The 19331-nt window shown below is 37.5% G+C and overlaps 1 protein-coding gene and 1 long non-coding RNA gene across 3 annotated transcripts; one reads left to right on the top strand and one right to left on the bottom strand.

Moving 5' to 3' along the window:
* The first annotated feature begins 486 nt into the window (after window positions 1-486).
* LOC121321602 (fibroblast growth factor 8-like) lies at window positions 487-7445 on the top strand. Of its 2 annotated transcripts, none has more exons than XM_041260609.1 (5): window positions 487-990; window positions 1101-1137; window positions 2558-2705; window positions 5443-5549; window positions 7128-7445. In XM_041260609.1, the coding sequence occupies exons 1-5, from the start codon at window positions 959-961 to the stop codon at window positions 7404-7406; spliced, it is 603 nt and encodes a 200-aa protein (XP_041116543.1). In that variant the 5' UTR covers window positions 487-958; the 3' UTR covers window positions 7407-7445. The 2 variants fall into 2 exon arrangements, with proteins under 2 accessions (XP_041116543.1, XP_041116542.1); XM_041260608.1 differs by having other exon boundaries at window positions 2525-2705.
* An 866-nt stretch (window positions 7446-8311) lies between these two features.
* On the bottom strand, window positions 8312-17103 carry LOC121321989. Its single transcript, XR_005950994.1, has 3 exons — window positions 15447-17103; window positions 12752-15280; window positions 8312-9991 (listed from the first exon to the last, which is right to left on the bottom strand). It is a non-coding gene; the product is annotated as an uncharacterized LOC121321989 (long non-coding RNA).
* Window positions 17104-19331: the final 2228 nt, after the last annotated feature.

Below are 19331 nucleotides of genomic sequence, written 5' to 3'. Positions count from 1 at the left end.
TTAACCAGGGGTGCAGGGGTGAACTGGGGGGGGGGGGGGGGGGGGTGACACAGGAGGCTGTTCTGCTAGTAGAGGAGGGGATAGGAACTGATTAGGGAGCCAGTCTACCAGTGCTGCTCAGAGAGACAACATCACCCAGGGCTACCACGACACAGGACTCAAACTCAGCAACTCCGCACTGAGCTAGAAGAAATGAACTACGGGATCCTAATACATTTATCAACAGGACCAGGCTGAAAGTGACTCATCACACAGAAACGCTCTTCAACGATTTGCAGTCCCCTGGAAAGCAATTTATTCGACTAAATCATCGTCACTAAAAAATATAATATTGACTAACAGGAACAAACTGTGGAAGTTATTGGATCTTCTTTTAATATATTGGTGTATTTTTATATATGTTAATAATCTACAATTTGATGTGTTTTTTTTATTCAAAGATATCTTTTTTTAAAAATATACAATTCACCGATCTGTGCTATTTTTTATTTATTTATTTTACTTTTAGGAATGATAAACTGGCCATTCTGTAGATGAATAAAAACATTGATATTTCAGGGGTATCATACTGGATGCCTCACCATTTTAAAACGGATTTTTTTTCTCTTATGTTTTCAATGACAATAGTCAAATAGGTTTTCATCAATTCTTTACTTTTGATTTTTTTTTGGCTGCTACGTTTTTTCCGACTTTGATAAGCAAGCGCGAGGAAGAAGCAGAGAAGAGGAATTTAAAGGGAGCGCACGGGAGCGGTCTCGCCGGGGTCCACTCTCATATTCTGCAGCCTGTCAGATAAAGCACCGCTATTGTCAGCACGATTCATTGGGAATCTCTTAACTGTTAAAGACGGAGGAACATTACTCTATATGTATCTATAAATATCATATTTATATACATAAATTTACGGAAGACAATCAAAAATTTCCGTTTACGCAAGAGGTCTCAAAATAACTTGAAAATGAGATTCGTGCCGTCAAGAATAAGCTATCTGTAAGTAAATTTGAATACACTGATATTTAAATAGAGATATTCGACTTTTATTGTAGGCGGATAAAAGCGTGTCATTTACTAAACCAAACATTTTCTTTTCCCTTTTACAGATTACTTCATTTCCTCGCCTTATGTTTCCAGGCTCAGGTATGTATCTTCTGAAAATTACGTCATTTAAAATATATATTTTTAATAGCAATATTGTATATGGATTGATGATTTTTTTCCCTTAATTGCGTATTATAGTAACATATACTGGTGCTTTTTTATTTTTATTTTTTTTACTTAAGTACATATATGTGTACTTCTTTTTAAATCTTTGACATTCACCCATAATATACAACAACTGTACATATAATGCACAAAATGCAAACGGTCAATAACAGGACACATATAAATACACATATAGAGTGAAAGAGACTGTGCGTGTTCCTAACATAAAGCATAGTGCAGCCACAAAGCCATACGAATTGGATGTGGATTGAGCTGAAAAAAAACTGCCACACACACACACACATACACATATGGTAATATAAAGAGATGAGTAGAGCATGAGTCTTTGAATTAATATAAAGAGACGAGTAGTGCATACACACATCTTGAAAAGGAGCATAGAAAAAATGTAGACGGATAGGGGGAAAAAAACTTGCGAGATGGCTATAACAGATGGGAATGGCTTGTGGCTGGAAACAGAAAAGCTTCGTTAAATGCGCAGGTACACAGAAAGAGGAGGATATAAGATGGACACGTTAGTGGTTATAACAGCAGATCAGATGGTGACCCACAGCAGAGCGAAGACAGCGGTCTCACCGCATGCTACCCTTTTCTCAAACTGGCAGGCATGCCTGTAACATATTGCCCAACAACAGACGCAAGGGCAGAGATATGTCAAAGGCTGCCTGAAGAATGCCATTGCGAAAGTATGCTGAAAATCCCCGTCACAAAAGATACACCTCTCTCTCTCTCTCTCTCTCTCTCTCTCTCTCTCTCTCTCTCTCTCTCTCTCTCTCTCTCTCTCTCTCTCTCTCTCTCTCTCTCTCTCTCTCTCTCTCTCTCTCTCTCTCTCTCTCTCTCTCTCTCTCTCTCTCTCTCTCTCTCTCACGGAGACACGGAGCACCCCCTTGAACACTTGTTCAGAATACATCTTTATAAATGTCAGGGGGTTAAAGTCAAACGCATTTCTGAAACAAAATGGAGTAACCTGTCTGAGCTGGTTTTAGCTTCGATGAAGCAGCTGCGTAAACTAATAATAATAATAATAATAATAATAATAATAATAATAATAATAATAATAATAATAATAATGGTGACGTTTTCTTTTTAGAATACCTTTCCTCTGAAAGCACCCACGTTTGGAATAAACTATTCGATCAATCCATATACTGTGTTATGTAAACCTGCGTTATCTATTTCAGTTATCTAGCCTATATAATAGTTTCTTTTTTCAGATTTGCATACATGTTGTGCAGTATAAATCTACACTATAAAATAGATTATATAAAGGTGTGTATATTTTTCTTTAAATTTCTTAAAGGTAACCATTCAGTCCTCGCCTAATTTTACACAGCATGTGAGGGAGCAGAGCCAGGTAACGGACCAGGTGAGCCGTAGACTAATTCGGACATACCAGCTGTACAGCCGGACGAGTGGCAAACACGTGCAGGTCCTGGGCAACAAGAAAATCAACGCTATGGCAGAAGATGGCGACGTTCACGGTAAGAAGCTTGGGATTAATAATAATAATAATAAATAATAGACTTAGAATTGTGTTTTAATACCTTTTAAATCAATATGTAAGCTTTGAAGTATATATAAAAAACATTTATAGCCTACATAAGTAGACTATACGCAAAACGATGGGATTAAAGTAACGTTCATTCTTTAAAACAGACAGTAAAGACAAAAAAGGCCGTTTCTCAGATGTTAAGTTAAAAATGTTGAAAAGTGATTGTAGTTTGTTCTGTATATGTGACTCTCCAGGGGGACTGTGTGTGTCTGGAAGAACCATTAGAACTCATCTTACTTTCACCTTCGGAACATTTCCTGAATAACTTTCCCTTCTCTTCGGGCGTTTTAGGATCAGATATGTCTAGCCACAATCTATAGACTTTAGAGCCTATCGAGAAACAAGTACAACACAGTTATATATATATTATATATATATATATATATATATATATATATATATATATATATATATGTGTATGTGTGTGTGTGTGTGTGTGTGTGTGTGTGTGTGTGTGTGTGTGTACAATTAAAAAAAAATAATAATAATAAAAGAAAACACAATCTGCAGGACTCCTTCAGCTTTACAGATACCTCCCATAATTGAAATAGCAAAAGAGGTAACATCTTAAGAGTTGTGTTTAAAAAGTAAAAAAAAAAACAGGAAGAATGTCTCATATGCAACCCAACCCGGCTAAATTCATTTTTCAAGTTTCGGATATTCAGGACCTTAAAAAAGAAATGTTTTTAAATTTTCCAAGGGACCTAAAAGTAAATTATTTCAATTAAATTATCGTTTCAATATGCATAACTGTTAGCCTAATATTGAGACCTATGCTGGTGATTAACCGGTCCTAAAAAAACTAATCTTTCGATTTTATCTTTATATATATATTATATATATATCTATAGTATTATATATATATATATATATATATATATATATATATATATATATATATTACATTCTCCCAGTTTGAAAACTTAATTTTATGATAACAATTTACGATAGTAAATGTGTTTTCCAGTCTATTCAACATCAATCATTTGAGTTATGTTAGTAAACTCTTTGTAATTTTTTATAAACATAGACTGGGTCCATCTGTAATTGTAGACTCAATGTAACTATATATATATATATATATATATATATATATATATATATATATATATATATATATATATATATATATATATGATACCCCTCTTGAAGACTTGGTTTATGTTAAGTCTAAACGTTTAAAAGTCATTATAGTAAAGCTTCGTTTTCTTCTACTTTCCTGTTTGCCACCCTCAAGCCAGCTCCCATTTCCTGGTGTTTTTTCCCCTCAGTCAATAAAAATCAATACTCTTTAAACCTTTTACTGGCTTTCTGATTGATTTTCCTGCAGGACCAAGATATAATTAAGGGCCATTTTCTCACTTATTAAAAACAAACCAGAAAAACTGTTCCTAGTTGGAGGTAATGTGAAAGTCTTCCTCTACCACCGAGCAGAAAACAGAAGCTTGAAATATAATTTATTACATTAGTTCAAAACCAATAGTTCATTATTATATTAAGATAGTATTATTATTATTTATAATAATAATAATAATAATAATAATAATAATAATACAATCTTACTGTACTGGGCTGCTTGAGTAAACTTTGAATTAACATTGAATGTTTGGGGAATAGCTGTAATCCTTCTTTCTAAGTGTAGGGTCACAGATAATTTGAGGTTATGGGTGGTCCAAATTAAAACTGATACTGAGACATATGATTTGTAGTTGAAACCATTGTGAATATCACATGAGGTTAAGAGCTTTCACTTTAGACTGAAGTGGCAACTTCTTGCGCTGGCTGTTCTTTAAGGGAGCACATGAAAAGCTTCAGACGTAGAAAGCAAATTCCAGCCCTGCTCAGGCTCCAAGGTAATAGGGCTGGTCTATCCCCTTTCTATTTCTGAAACAGCACTGATGGAGAATTTGCACTGCTTTTGTTTGAAACTCAATCAATGACTCCATTAAAAACTGAGACTAAATCAATAGCTCCTCTTGACTCGCACAGACAAAAGGTGAAACGCACTTACAGGCTTTCTCTAGCCTCTGTGTCATTCCTTCCTGTCACAATGACATCAAGCTGAAGTTACAGGCTGGAGGAGGCAGCGGCCCTTCTCCCCTGTGTGCCTGTCTGGGAAGGGATATGCAGTGAAAACGGAGCTGTGGTTTATCACCTGTGCACCAGACAGACCCCCTGAAAGAACACTTAGATTGAATAACCTTAAAAGGCCAAATGTACAATAGTTTCTAACCAGCGATATTACAATATAGAAATATTCTGTCTATACATTGTGTTTAACAAGGTATCGCAATACACAGTAGTATTTTACATAAAGACATATATATATATATATATATATATATATATATATATATATATATATATATATATATATATATATATATAAATCTATAGAATTGTGTTTAAATGGAGTGAAATTCTTGGTGTGTGCTAGTTTATGGGGACTGGAAGTTTACTCTGAACAGATATGCAAATGCTACACAAAGAGGGCTCCTGGATGGCCTGATTCTAAAAATGGATCTGGCCAGCCCTAATTGTAATTGATTTTAATGAATCTTTAGTTTGGAAGCGGGAGGGGGTTACACAGTCCCTCCAGTATGCAGGGCAGAGAGACTCGCAACATTGTTTTTAAAAAGGCATTTGCACTTCTTTTGTTTCCACAGCTAAACTCATAGTGGAGACGGACACGTTTGGAAGCCGGGTTCGACTTAAAGGCGCAGAAACCGGATTCTACATCTGTATGAACAAAAGGGGAAAGCTAATTGGAAAGGTAAGAATGCAAATACACACACAGAAGTTGCACAAAAAAAAGCAGACCCTTGTAGATTCCCAGTCATTTTGAGGTTTGCCATGCTTTCACCACTCTTAACACACACACACACACAGGACTTTGATTTTACTTTGGTATACTTTGAGGGAGGCCACTTGGAAGGCTTTAGATAACTCTTTCCCAATCAGTTTCAATTGAAGGTATCAGACCCAGTTAAGAAAACAAGCCTATCAAATGTGTTTCATTGTTCTTTACTTGGCATTGCTAGGGTAAATTGGCATGACTTATATTTCTGTTGTGTCGAAATGAACATCTGAATCGGTAATGGGAAGAGGCATTCCATATACCTTTGTTACTTTCTTTTACAAACAGCTGAATTTCTTTCCTGTTACATTTAATACATGCTACAACCTTCCAGAATGTTAAGACACAGTTTTTCAAGCAACTCTGGAGGAGGTTTTCACAGTAGCTATGCTTACTCTGAAACATCAAAATAGTTTTGAAGTTTTCCGACCATTATTTGTTCTTAACGTGTATGCTTTAGACCTGCAAAAAGGGCTGATCAGTCAATCTCAGGCCCCTAGCCAAAAAAAACTTTTTTCACCCTCTGTGGCTCTCTGTCACAGCACAAACAGCATGAGGAGCACATTCTCTTGCTTCCTTCAGTCTTCCCATAGCATACCATTATTCGTGGTTGTATTCATTATTTGTAATATATTCTGCATATAAGCACATTTTGTGTTTCGGTATAGTTTTTACCACATTGTCTTAGGATGGTTTTATTGAATATGATAATTTGGTATTGAGCTAACACTTGTTTTGGACCAAGAACTGGGCAAATAATTCCTTGTCCAAGTATTTCTGTTCCAAGGGTATATTTGTCCTTATATCGTGCTGTGAATGCTAATAAACTATGATTCAAACAGCCCTGCCAGATCCCCAGCACCCTGCTTGGGGAGCCATCTGTTTAGGACCCTGATCTTATTCTTTCTGACATCTTGTAATTGAAGGCAGCCTGTATCGGATTGCTTTGGGAGAAGTCTATGTGCATGTGTTTGATTGTGTTTGTATGTGAATGTGTTTATATGGGTACTCTTTTTGGGGTTAGGGTAATTTTCAGTGGAAGGGGCTAGCTTTAAAATGTTGTTTGTTTGGTATCTGTCTAGTGTGCCTTGGGATGTTGTGAGCGGTGGGGCTAGACAAGAGGGGGAGAGCTTGTGGGTGTGTGTGTGAAGGACTGTAGGTGTGTAGTTGTAAGACAGACATATAAGAGATGTAAATTGATATGTACTTAACCAAAGGGGCTGCTAATAGTATAGGGCTTGGGTCAAGAATGTTTGTACATTCTGGCACGCCTAGCGTGAAGGGTTTACTGATGTTGGGCTGCTGACCTTAAAGCTGTCAGGCTTTTCAATGGGAATGGATGTAGAGGCTTAACCTTGAAGTAGCACAGTAAAACCATTCCGGCTTCAGACCATGGAAATCACATGTATTTGCTTACAGGCTCAAATATATCTGTTGAATTTGTATTTTCCATCGGCTGAAGTATTTAAATTATTTTTTTTTGGTTCCCTCCAGATAAGTGGCAAAGGGAAGGATTGTGTTTTCACTGAGATTGTCCTGGAGAACAACTACACCGCCCTGCAGAACGCCAAGTACCAGGGCTGGTACATGGCCTTCACCCGCAAAGGACGTCCCAGGAAGGGCTCCAAGACCCGGCAGCACCAGCGGGAGGTTCACTTCATGAAGAGGCTGCCCAAGGGCCACCAGGCTGCCGAGCAACACAGACACTTTGAGTTCATCAACTACCCCTTCAACAGAAGGACTAAACGCACCCGCAACTCAGCCACGCGGTAGAGCAGAAACAAGTAATAATAATAATAATAATAATAAGTGGACTCCTTATAGAGACTTGTTATAATTTTTTGTACAAAAAAAATCTACTAGTTGTTTATAATTTTTCAAAGAAAAAAAGAAAAAAAAGAAATAATATGCTCTATTTTTGTACTCTAGCTCAAAAATTGTTTGCTAGTTAGTTTTTGTTTTGTTTTGTTTTTGTAATAAATAGACTGGTAAAGTGAAGCACATTCTTAAACAATGACATGCAATCTATACATATACATTTCTGTATGTATATAGATGTTGTGTAATTCAGACATGCATTGACTTGTTTAAACTGGTTTCTGCACCACATCTGATGCTCATGGAGATTCAGAGGAGCAGAGAGCGAGGACTGAAGACAGGAGGCAATTTTATTTTTGTATATATGTTTACTAGTTTCTTATAGAAATGCTCATGTTCTAAGCCTCATCGATTAGCCTCTGCTTTCGTGTTCAGAAGCACTGCTCGGGGACAACTCTCAAGGACATCTGACGATCCAGAAGATTTCAATAGCTTTTTATTTTCAAACAAGCATAAACACAGAAGATGACTACATCAGAACATATCATGAACTACTTAATTGTTCTGTAGACAAAAAAAAATGCAATTTCCTACCGCAACCAATAAAACAAATGTAAATTAATATTATACTAAACAATACCAATGGCAGCTACTTTTAAATACTATTGAGCTTCCTACCGGGGGCTTAAGGTTATTTGTTCAGTTTAAAAAAAACCCCACTATTTCCAAGTCTGAAAGTGCTTTTCTAAAAAAAAAAATATATATATATATATATATATATATATATATATATATATATATATATATATACACACACACACACACATACATACATACATACATACATACTTTTTTGGGGGGAGGATTTGTGTACAAATTAATTTTAATGATGAAAATATTTATTTAAAAAATGTGTATTAAATTTGCATTAGAATAATGAAAATAACATATGTGTGCTTTTTTCATGTTATTGGTCCTTTTTTTACTGCCTGTTATGAACCTGTAATGTTTTAGAATTTCTCCAGGATCCTGTAGAGTTCTTGTTGGGGCACATCACCGTTGTGCGGATATGGGGGTTTGTACTAATATAGGCCTCCTTCTTACTATTTCTCTTTTTAATGTAGCTAGACTGCAGTTCTAGTGTTGGGTCTTGTCATTCTCATCAGAGGTGTGCGATGGGTGGCTGATCGTGTCTCATAAATGAAGGTGACCTCAGATCATCTCTAAAGCCACCATCACAGCTGGGTTTTCAGGGGCGAAGGCCAGCTTTGTTTGTCCTAGGATTTAGTATAAAATTCGATGACTGTTCTCATCTTTAAAATGTGTGCCGAACTGGGTAGGTATTGTTTAATCCCAAACGTGCACTGCCTCCAAACTCCTTACATCCTTGCTTCTCTTGGTATTTATCCCACAATGTGAATTACACACCATTTCCAGGTACCAGAATATTCTTTGCAAGCCATTAGATAAACAGTATAGGAGCTGTCAGTGGGTGGTGCTGTGACCCCGATTTACTAGTTATGTTCCTGATCCATTATTTCTGTAAAAATTGATTATGTATGTGTTCTATAAAGTAACTTATCTATATATATATATAAATCTCTTAACATTACACACCAGTGGACAGGCTATTTGTCCACAAATGTTCTGTAATATTAGGCTTCTGCGCACATCACCCATGTTCTAAGGCCTTCAGCTGCAGCATCGCATCTGTTATAAAGCTAATATACCTTGGCTCATAAAGTAATAGCACATTCCAAATCCAAAAAATGCTTATCTACAGTACCAAGCAGAATCTGTTTTATCTCTACATTTATAGCATTGTGTGCACTGAGAAAAATATACAATTTTAGATAGTTTAGCCAGTGGGTCACAATTGTCTTATATTTACACCTTTCATCATCATGTAGCTATTTTTAGGATAGCTTTAAGATTAAGCGTTCTTATCCAGTTATGTGAAACCACATAGCCAAGCAGACATTTGTGGAAGGGAATAAATGTTAGACTTTGGTTGGAAATTTTGCAACTGGAGCCATTCCCCCTGACTCCAAAAAGGTAGCTGGAGGCTTGCAGATTGCAGTATATCTTAGCTAGCGTTGTTTGTATATTGGAAAATCTCTCTCCAAGAGGTCCCAGACAGCTGTAAACATCCCATCTCTCACTCTCCATACCTCTCCTCTCCCCTTTCCTTTTAATTAATGCTGGTAAAGAGCTTGAATTGATTTGCTCTGGAGTAATGAGCGAGCTGTGGGAAAAGTCACACCTCCTGAACAGCTTGTGATGCCATGCAAATGTGGGGCAATTCGGTAAAGGCAAAGAAGAGTGAAGAAGGAAAGAGAAACCCTTTCATCCTGCCCACCCCCACTCACAGCCGTTAAGTACTAACTTTTTTTAATTTGCCGAGGAGCAATTCATCTCAGGAGAGCGAGAACTGCAAGCGTAAGGCAAAGGGGCTTGCTCATAGAGATCATACATCACTCTGACCCCTCCCCCTCTTCACTGGCCTGTCCTCAAAAAGTCGCTCTACCATCACACAGGACCTGCAGGAAAGAGGGAAATGCATTTGTTTATTTGGAAGATATCAGATCAGAGTATCTCTTTATGCATTAATGCTCATCTCCAAATGGGACTCAATACAAGGGCTCAGAACTAAAGCCCCTTGTGGTTGTATTTAGCTCTCGCTACCTTTACACAAGTGCACTGGGATCTGTAGGGTGAAACATTCTTGTAAGTGACTCTGCATAGTTCACACACCCTTGCCTCGTATGTTATAAAATGCTTTGTGATGGTGGTCCACTATGAAAGGTGTTATGTAAAGATTATTATTAAAGTAAGGGATAGTGAAATTTGGTAAAGCAAGGTAATTGCAAAATATTAGAAAATTGTATTTTGCACTGGACCAAACGCTTAGTCAATCTGGCCCAATACACATTACTGTTTAACTCTGTAATGGTCCGACTGGCTTGAGATTATGTTCAAAGGCTGAAGGGACGTTAGCACCGTATGCGACCAAACAGTTCGTCCCCATTCTAAGGCTAATGTCACATCAAGGCAAGATCAGTTAGCACAGATGTCTAATTCATATGGAAAATCTTTGTTTTTTCTTTCGTTGCCTGTTGTACCTGGCATTGAAACATTATGAAATACTACAACTGTTTTCTCATCTTATTTTTATTTTTTTAACAGAGCTTATCATTTAAACTAAATGTTTACATTTTCAGTCACAAGTGCACAGCTTATATCTATTAATGAGGTGCTGAATATGAGTTAGAGATGCATATGTTTCATAATAAGAAGAAACTTAAGTTAATAACATTCTTTAAAATATCAGTCTCCAATCATGTGTCAATAACAATCTACAGAATGTACTGTTTATTTCAAGAACATTCCGTAGATGTACTAATTAGTTGGATGGTGGATACATTTTATTGAAAGAATATGCCATTCATTTATTGCTTAGGCAGGACAGTATTGTTTTCAGTGAAGAGCACTGATAGAAATGTTAGAATTGGAACTGTGTGTTTAAATTTATGTGTCACAGGGCCCAGCTCTAAAGGAACTTGTTTGTGGTTCAATGGCAAATTAGTATTTCAGTGCAACTAAGCAACAAATACAGATATATACATACATACATACATACATATATATATATATATATATATATATATATATATATATATATATATATATATATATAATATATATATATATATATATATATATATACATACATACACACACACACACACACATATATATATATATATATATAGATAGATAGATAGATAGATAGATAGATAGATAGATAGATAGATAGATAGATATATCAAGTGACATTGCCATAGTACAAATGGATGTTTGGGTAAAATATTTTTTAAGTCAATTCCACAAATGACTGTATTGAATAGACTACAACAAAACCTTCTGTGTAAATGATAGCATTCAACAATAGTATTTTAATTTACCTGACGTGTACAAATTCAAATGTTTGACCCTCAATATCTAATGATAAATTTGAACCTGTAAAGGTCTTCTCGCTTCAAGCCCAGTAGAGGGTATTAAGGTCATCACCAGGCAGAATCCAAACATGGAGCCTCTTCTGAACACAGACGCATCCACAAAGGAGCTTTCTAAGCTGGCTAAATCACACTAATTGCATTCTGAGTACTATGCTCTACTAGATGATAAGAATGTATTTATTTAGAACTTCTCACACCAGTAAATCGCCAGAGATGTATAGAACATCTTATATCCACAGGGGTCGGTAGGCAATTACAAACTGCTGCAGTGCAATACTTCATTCACACCTTTACCAACAACTACAAGGGCTACCTAGCGGATCACAGGGGCTTTGTTTGAATTCATGTAGTGAAGAGATATTCCTGAAAGAAAACCACTCTAGGTGTTTCATACTGGCTGTTATGAATATTTTTCTCTATATAGCGTTTTGGTGATTGTTCTTTTTAGACTCATGATTGTACATTGCGACCAGATTTCTCTGCTCATTTTCATGTAAGTTGATGGCACTTTTGTAAAGACATTTTTGTTGGTTGGACTTACCTAAAGTAAATTCAGTGCAACTAAACAACATGAATCACTGAATCTCAGTTATACAACAGGGAGCAATGCTGGAAGGTTTAAATAGAGAGCAAACATTGGTTAAAGCTCGGATTGGAGCAGGCAAATTATTTGTTTCTATACTAGCCTTTAAAAAGGTCTGTTTGCTTTTCCTATTGAGCTGTAAATATGTGTTTGTCCATGCATTTTTAAGGTTGATTGCCAGAATTATCTGAACAATTACCTGCTAAATGTGTTTGTCTGCTCACAAAGCCCCTCAGTTCAAAAGATAAAAAGTGGTGCTTCACAGTTAATTTCCTCTTGAGAAAGTAGCGCACTACCCTGGAAACTCAGCTGGAAATGACACCAGATAAATACCCAGTAAATAAAACAGAACATTTAAAAGAATTTCAGCTTTTCATTAAACCCTATTGTTGGGGAGCCTTTGCTTGTCATCTGATGGTTATATGAAACACTGAGCTATGCCAGATAGCTTAACCTGTTTTTCTTTTTTCAGGACCACCATAATAGATTTTTGGGGTGGTGCCATGTGGGTGATCAGTAGTCCATGCTGGTTATGAGAAGCAGGTGTAAGGTGCACATCAAACATACATCAAAGGTACAATTTAAACCTGTATCTATACAAATATATAACTTTGCAACTTGCCCTAACTTGTCCCACCCTCTGTGCCTATAAGCAGGGCATGCATTAACCAAAAGTAATCAAGGCAGTTTTTTCTTACTTGTATCAAAGTCAAGGAGTGAACCGGGAAACATACAAGATGCGAAGTAGACAGACATTTTGAGCGGATGTAAGGAGGGATGAACACACACACAGGTTCTATCATATATCCCCACGTGGATCAGCGGTTCTGTAGATACAACTTCAATGGGAGAATTGGGAATTACGGAATAGTACACAACAAAAGTTTTCAGATTAACCAGCTACTAGGAACCAGACAAGCACTGATGGGCCGAACAACCTCTTCTTGTTCCCAGCTTTTTTATTTATGTTCTTACAATAGTAAGCCAAAACAAACAGCATCAACATACATGCAATTTTATTTCTCCTACAATGAAACAGTTAAGAAGGCTGAAAAACTCCTGCTAATGCCAAATAAATAGAAAAATGAACTAATTTCACTCCTTCGCGAGTTGTTCACACAGGTTACTAGGAAGGTTATTTTTTAACTAAAAAAGAAAAAGAAAGAAAGGCCAGATTGTTGCGAGGTAATATCTGTGACTCGCCGCTGAATTGAGCGTGCTCAGCAAGTGAGACTGCGGAGGGCTGCTGCGATGTGAATAGAACTCACTTGGTGAGGGCTCCAGCCTGAAAGAGATGAGGTCAGGCCGCCGCTTTCACACACAATGGCAGCCACCAACTAGCTGCATTTCTTACAATCACATACCATAACCCCCTGATCAAATGGGCCCTTTGTAGCACTAATATAAAAACATGTTATACAATGATGATTTGGAAGAATGACATGAGGAGGGGTCAGTCTTCAATGAGAGCTGAGGGGCCTGTCATACACAAAACAACATCAGAGGGAACAGGACAGCTGGGGTTGTATTGGAGGGGGGGCATGAAGAAAGGGCAAAAATGCCTACCTCAAGCAACAGAGCATAACTTTTCAAAAAAACACACTGATGAGAAAGAGTTATACATGTGAATAATAATTAAATCAATAAAATGAACAAAAAAAAAATATTTTCATAACAGTGCTCATTGACTACAAATATCAACATAGGTTACATACACACACTCTTCTGTCTTTGGCCACTGTATTAGAAGTAATTTAGTTTTTCAGGTGATTATATTTAACTGATATCCTTGAGGCTCTGATTAGTCTGCTGAAAGCGAGTTGTTGATGATAGATACACAGATGTACAGACAGATGGACAGGCTTGTGGTTGGGTTTCTGTTGTATCTTTTCCTCAGCGTTACAAAGAAGAAACTTAAGTTATCACAAACAGCGTCTTTCAGAGAACAGCTAGGTTTGTGCATGTATACCTTCTTTGCTACCTGCAGAGGACCAAAAGCCCAAACTTTGTAGGTGAATTGAGTGGATTTTCTTTTCATCAGCTACTTCAGATCATTGAATTGGTTAACAGGACCACATTGACTTCAGAATTCTCTTACTAAATAACGTAACTGTCCATGAATGCTATACCTTTTATATTTGTGTGGATCTAGAGGTCAGCATATTCTTGGATAAAGTGCTGTTTTTTGACGTATATAATATATCACTGTGTTGGCAGTGTTGCAAGAAAAAGCATTTACTGTATATCCATTTCCACTGAGCGATCACTGAAAGCCTTGCTTCACACATTGACAGACAGGTGATCAATGTTCGCTTGTCTTGTCCATTTCTTTTCTACACTAGCATAAACAGATTCTCTTCCGACGCTTTTCAAGCAACCTAACAAATTATTTTTTACCTGGCATAAGTCATAGAGATGAGAGGATGAGACAATGGTTGAATCTAAAAGTAGACAATAATGAATTTATCTTTGTCAATCTACCTTCAAGGGCCTGAGCAGTGCAGGTGTGCTATACTGGGGTACGCTGTACTATGTACCTTCCCCTGAAACTAGAAACCCTTTTTCATCAGTATAAATGTCTGATTCCCAAAGACCACACAGACATAGCCAAACAGTCCCCCATAGTAATCAGACCTCTAAGAGTGCTGATATTCTCACACCTTCACTTTAGAAACCTGGACCAAGTAGCAGGGTGCACTTCAGGAATCCTTTTGCACCTTGCAGAGAGCAAGCACAACAATGCAATTCTCTAGCTTAATCATGAGCACTCAGGTTCACTGTACGACCGAGAACAGGCTTGCACCAATGGGATTAAGGGTGTTAATGGGGGAAGACGACAAAAACTAAATGAAAACATTATGCCCCACAACAGACACGATTCCAGTACAAACACTGGAATTGTTGCAGTGGGTGGGAGATGTGTCAAGTATAAACAGCTTAACAAATGTGCCTAGGGTTATCCCAGCCATTGTTGGAAACGCAAACGTATGAATAATCCAAGAGGCAGCCCACTGGAACATATTTATTTAGTTTTGCTAGTTATAGACGTCCCTTGAGATGTGTAATCTTGCTCAGAGAAATATCCTTTTGTTGGTCACCTCCAGGAGCTAACAGAGTTGAAAGGTCAAGTCACATACCTTTATTTGGAATGATAGTACCTGAGTGCTTAACATGATGGTAAGACTTCGGTTGAAATCCAGCTGCATACTGTAGGTGAACACAGTCAACTACAGGAGAAAAATAAACAAGCCCAAAATTAACATATAACTTATTGCAAACATTATGAATGGTAAGATACATATGAAGAAATGTACTCTTTTTTTTAAATTTGTGCTGACATTATATCCAGCCTTTAAAATGTAATAGTAGATGTTATCATTACTGTTATCTTACCTATTTGTCTTCAGGGCAACCTCCACAACTGTGTGCTTGTGGTTGAATAGTCTCAGGGATAATGGAAGAGTGCATCTCAGCTTTGTCACTCAGATAAAACAGTTAAAAGAATAATATTGAATAGGACTCTTTATAGTTCCTTACATGTGTACAAAAAAAACATACTGCACCATGCACTGCACAAACCTAATTTTAGTGGTGATGAGTCTGTATGGTCCACAAGAAGAAAAGACTTCCAGAGGTCCACAGTGGGGTTAGCAAGGAAAGGGTTAAATGTAATGCCTTAGCTTAACAAACTTACTTTTATAAAACTCAAACAGCCACAACACCCATGTCTCATGCAATCCCTAAATAACAATGGTGTTTTTCCTATGATGCAGTACAGTTAAACATGTTTAGTACCCCCAGCGCAACCTTAATTACTCCCAGTATTTCTGATGTGGGTGCCCACATAATCAATGTTGTGCCTCTCTCATCTTTTCACAATACAAGCTAGTCTTCTGTACAAGAGTGTGAGTTTTATGGCTTCCAATCCTTTCACTACAGAAAAACACAAGAGACGTCCACCTACCCAGACTTCATTCAAGAGTTAAAGTAACAGGGAATTCAGAAAATAAAGGGGTTATAATTAAATATAAGAGGTACCATAGCCCCTGCAACAGGTCTGTCCTTTGTTCAACAACTTGCATGTGGGAACCGTTAGGAAGCAAGTTTACCCCCAGCCTTTAAGTTTCATAGTGGTTTTTATTATTGTTATTTTACAAAACACTTAGAAGTACCGGTATTTAAATATGGTTTGATTAAATTTACATAAATCATGGTAATAATAATAATAATAATTGTATCTAATGTTGAATATCTGTGTGCTACCTCTAGACAAGGTGTTGCCTTTAGAAGGTAAAATTGGGCTTGCCAGGAGCAGTAATATATTGTCACCCTTAGTAGCCCAGTAACAAATGAAGCTTGATCAAAATACAAAGATGACCTATTTCTACCACCAAAACAACAGCATACACCTCATTAAAGTTTCTTCAACATAAAACTCTACGTTAATACAGTATACAAATATTGCATTTAACTCAAATATTTACGCATGCTTGTTAAACTACTACGTAAAATTGATCAAAATGTAATTTACTGTTACAGGTTAGCAGTGTTAAACTGTATCCGTCCAGTTACTGGGCCGGTGCGCTTAACATAGTGCGAGTACCGCCCACGTCACTGCGTTTGTTTTCGTGTGATGGCTTCTTGTCTGAGTTCTGCTGCCTGGGAGAAACAACATAGAAAAGGAGAGCTATCCGCAACAAAACGGCCACAGAAGAACTCCAAGACAGCATCGCAAGAAGGAGACAGTGAAAACCAAAGAGTGGAGAGGGGAAATAAATCCTCAGACTGACTGGGAATGTTGTTTTTATACCAACTGCCAGAGGACACTATCTACCTGGTCCTCTGCTATCTGGACTGCCAGACGTTGAACAGTTTGTCCCAAGTTTGCAAGAAAATGTACAATTTCACCAACATGAAGAGGATAGCAAAATAATGCATCTATTCAGGAGTAACTTAACAAGGGAGAGACATGTAAGCAATATTTATTTCCATTTACGAACAAATAAAACTAAAATACACAGAACTTATCGAAAGCAGCCTACCGCTTTCCCTTCTCTCCTTCTCCATGCGCTGTTGCTGCCTGTGAGTGTTCAGTCATACGCAACGCGCGCAACTTCCTTGGCGTACAGTTACGTCATCGCAACTAGGGTTTTGCGTAGGGTTCGTTGCAGAATACCAATGTTGTTTCTAGCGAGAACGCCTCGTTGTCGTTGATTTGGTTCTCAGAACAGAGCCTGCGCATCGCAAAGAGTACGCAGGTGAATACGATGTGTGGATAAACCGGCAAATTACAGTCCAGATTGTTGCGTCCCAAATGCACACGTCGTTGGCTGGTTCAAAATACTCTTCATTTTATTAGGTACACATTGAATGCATGGAATCAAACCACCCAACTGTTTTACTGTAAACAAATAGATTACATATTTTGTGACTTGAGCTCCAGTAGCAGGGAAGCTTAAAGTAAATAAATAAATACTTGAGACATGTGGCCAGGAGGAAACATTACTCACTGAATCAGTAAGATGATAGATGCCCGCATTTTGTGAATTGAATACAAATTCATTTCGATTAGTAATTATAATTGTTCTAGTTGCGACCCCGGTTACTTGCTGGGGGGTAGTGTAGGGGAACAAGCTGTTAATATATGATACTGCTGCAAGAAGCAAGGTTAACCATTTATTTTCAGCATTAGCGACATTTTGTGTATTTTATTCTGACAATTGGATAACTTTAAATCCACCTGACAAATAATATTCGCCTACATAAAACAGTGGGTAAAATATTAGGTGTTTACAATATCCTCGTTATACACATAATATTATACTTAGACTTATATGGTAAACTAAATTAACAATATTGTCATATATACCCCAATAATTCTCTCAACACTGTTATTGCAAATTTTACTGGCCTTGGCTTGTGACAGTGTACCACTTGCCGTAGACGCTAGTATAGTGTAGGATAAGTTGACTACCTTGTATAAAGCTGAACAGATGTTTACAGATGCCATCAGCAAAGCATTGTGTCACAGGCTTTTAAGGCCTTTGCAGAGCCTTCAGAAGTCATAATCTGATTGCTTGGTGTGTTATCAAAAGCAGTTATGTGGTGTTAGCAGCTTGTGATGATACTTCTGTAGCAGCCAGTTGTTATTTATAATTGAAACGGTAACCCCACCCCTCCATCTGTTTATTTGGTATAGTCACTGTTGAAAATGATGTCAAAAGCAAACTGTAAAAAATATGTGTGATGAAAGGGGGACTGGCTGTCACAACAGATTGCCGAGACTTGTCTTTGGGTTTGCTGTCACGTGACATAACAGAAAGTGACAAATTGCCCATCACTGGTCTGTAAGTCTGGGCATCTTTCATAGCAGATACTGCTTACGTCCCAAATGTTTACAGCCTTTGAAATCACGTAACACTGTGTAGCTGGGAGATGAAAAACCAGTCTTTTTTTTTTTTTTCATGAATCTCTTGCAGTAATTTGACAGCAGCGCTGTGAGCTTTTTCATTCATGTCCTGTTATAGGAATATTGTTAAGGCCGTGAAGCTCTCACCTCGTCTGGAATGGGCTCCCATTATAATGGGTACAAAAATGATTAAATGTCAGTAGTGGAATTTAAAAAGAGTTGGGTGGGGAAAAGGAAGAGATGAAAGAAGACATGTTTTGACACCCCAAGGCTAAAAACAAACAGTTCGAAGTGTAGAAATTGCTTGAAGACCAGGAAGAGAGCAGACCATGGAGCCCAGTGCAATAGTCTATCTGCATTAGCAGCTATGCAAGGTGTTTATTTACAGGGAAAGGGGGGGGGGGGGGCAAACTTTTTGAGGTTTTTTTTGTGTGTGGCTAGTCGCTTGACAAAACCAAAACATTTCTTGGGAATATTGCCGGAGGGGTATCCTGACTGTTTAGTAAATTCCCAAGGTGTACAGCACTGTAACGTGAGTCCTGTTCACCCCTTCTTTGCACATGTCAAGCATATTAACCCTTTGTGCTGTTCTACACTTGTTGAAGTATCTACCATTGTGGCTCAAAATATGCAAGAACAAATCTTAAAACCACTTAATTTGAGTAAAACAAATGGGAGCACTTGTTCTGTGTTCTACTAATGGTAAGGTGCAACAAACTGCTTTCCCAACTTACTCTATGCAAAGTGCTTCTGAAGGTAGTGTCTTAAGTTTATAAGGGCACACTGGGTTTAGTCTGACTATCATTAGTACTGTTTGGCTCATTAATGCAGCGGGTTGCTGGGAGTATTACATTTCCCACTTGCAACAA

The sequence above is a fragment of the Polyodon spathula genome, chromosome 10, assembly GCF_017654505.1.
Source record: "Polyodon spathula isolate WHYD16114869_AA chromosome 10, ASM1765450v1, whole genome shotgun sequence".
Classification (NCBI taxonomy): Eukaryota; Metazoa; Chordata; class Actinopteri; order Acipenseriformes; family Polyodontidae; genus Polyodon; species Polyodon spathula.
This window is presented reverse-complemented; position numbering and strand designations above follow the sequence as displayed.

Excerpts from the sequence above, each read along its gene's own strand:
- LOC121321602 (XM_041260608.1), top strand. The coding sequence starts at position 959 with ATGAGATTCGTGCCGTCAAGAATAAGCTATCT. Across the intron at positions 991-1,100 it reads CCGTCAAGAATAAGCTATCT|ATTACTTCATTTCCTCGCCT; the intron begins GTAAGTAAATTT and ends TCCCTTTTACAG. Across the intron at positions 2,706-5,442 it reads AGAAGATGGCGACGTTCACG|CTAAACTCATAGTGGAGACG; the intron begins GTAAGAAGCTTG and ends TTGTTTCCACAG.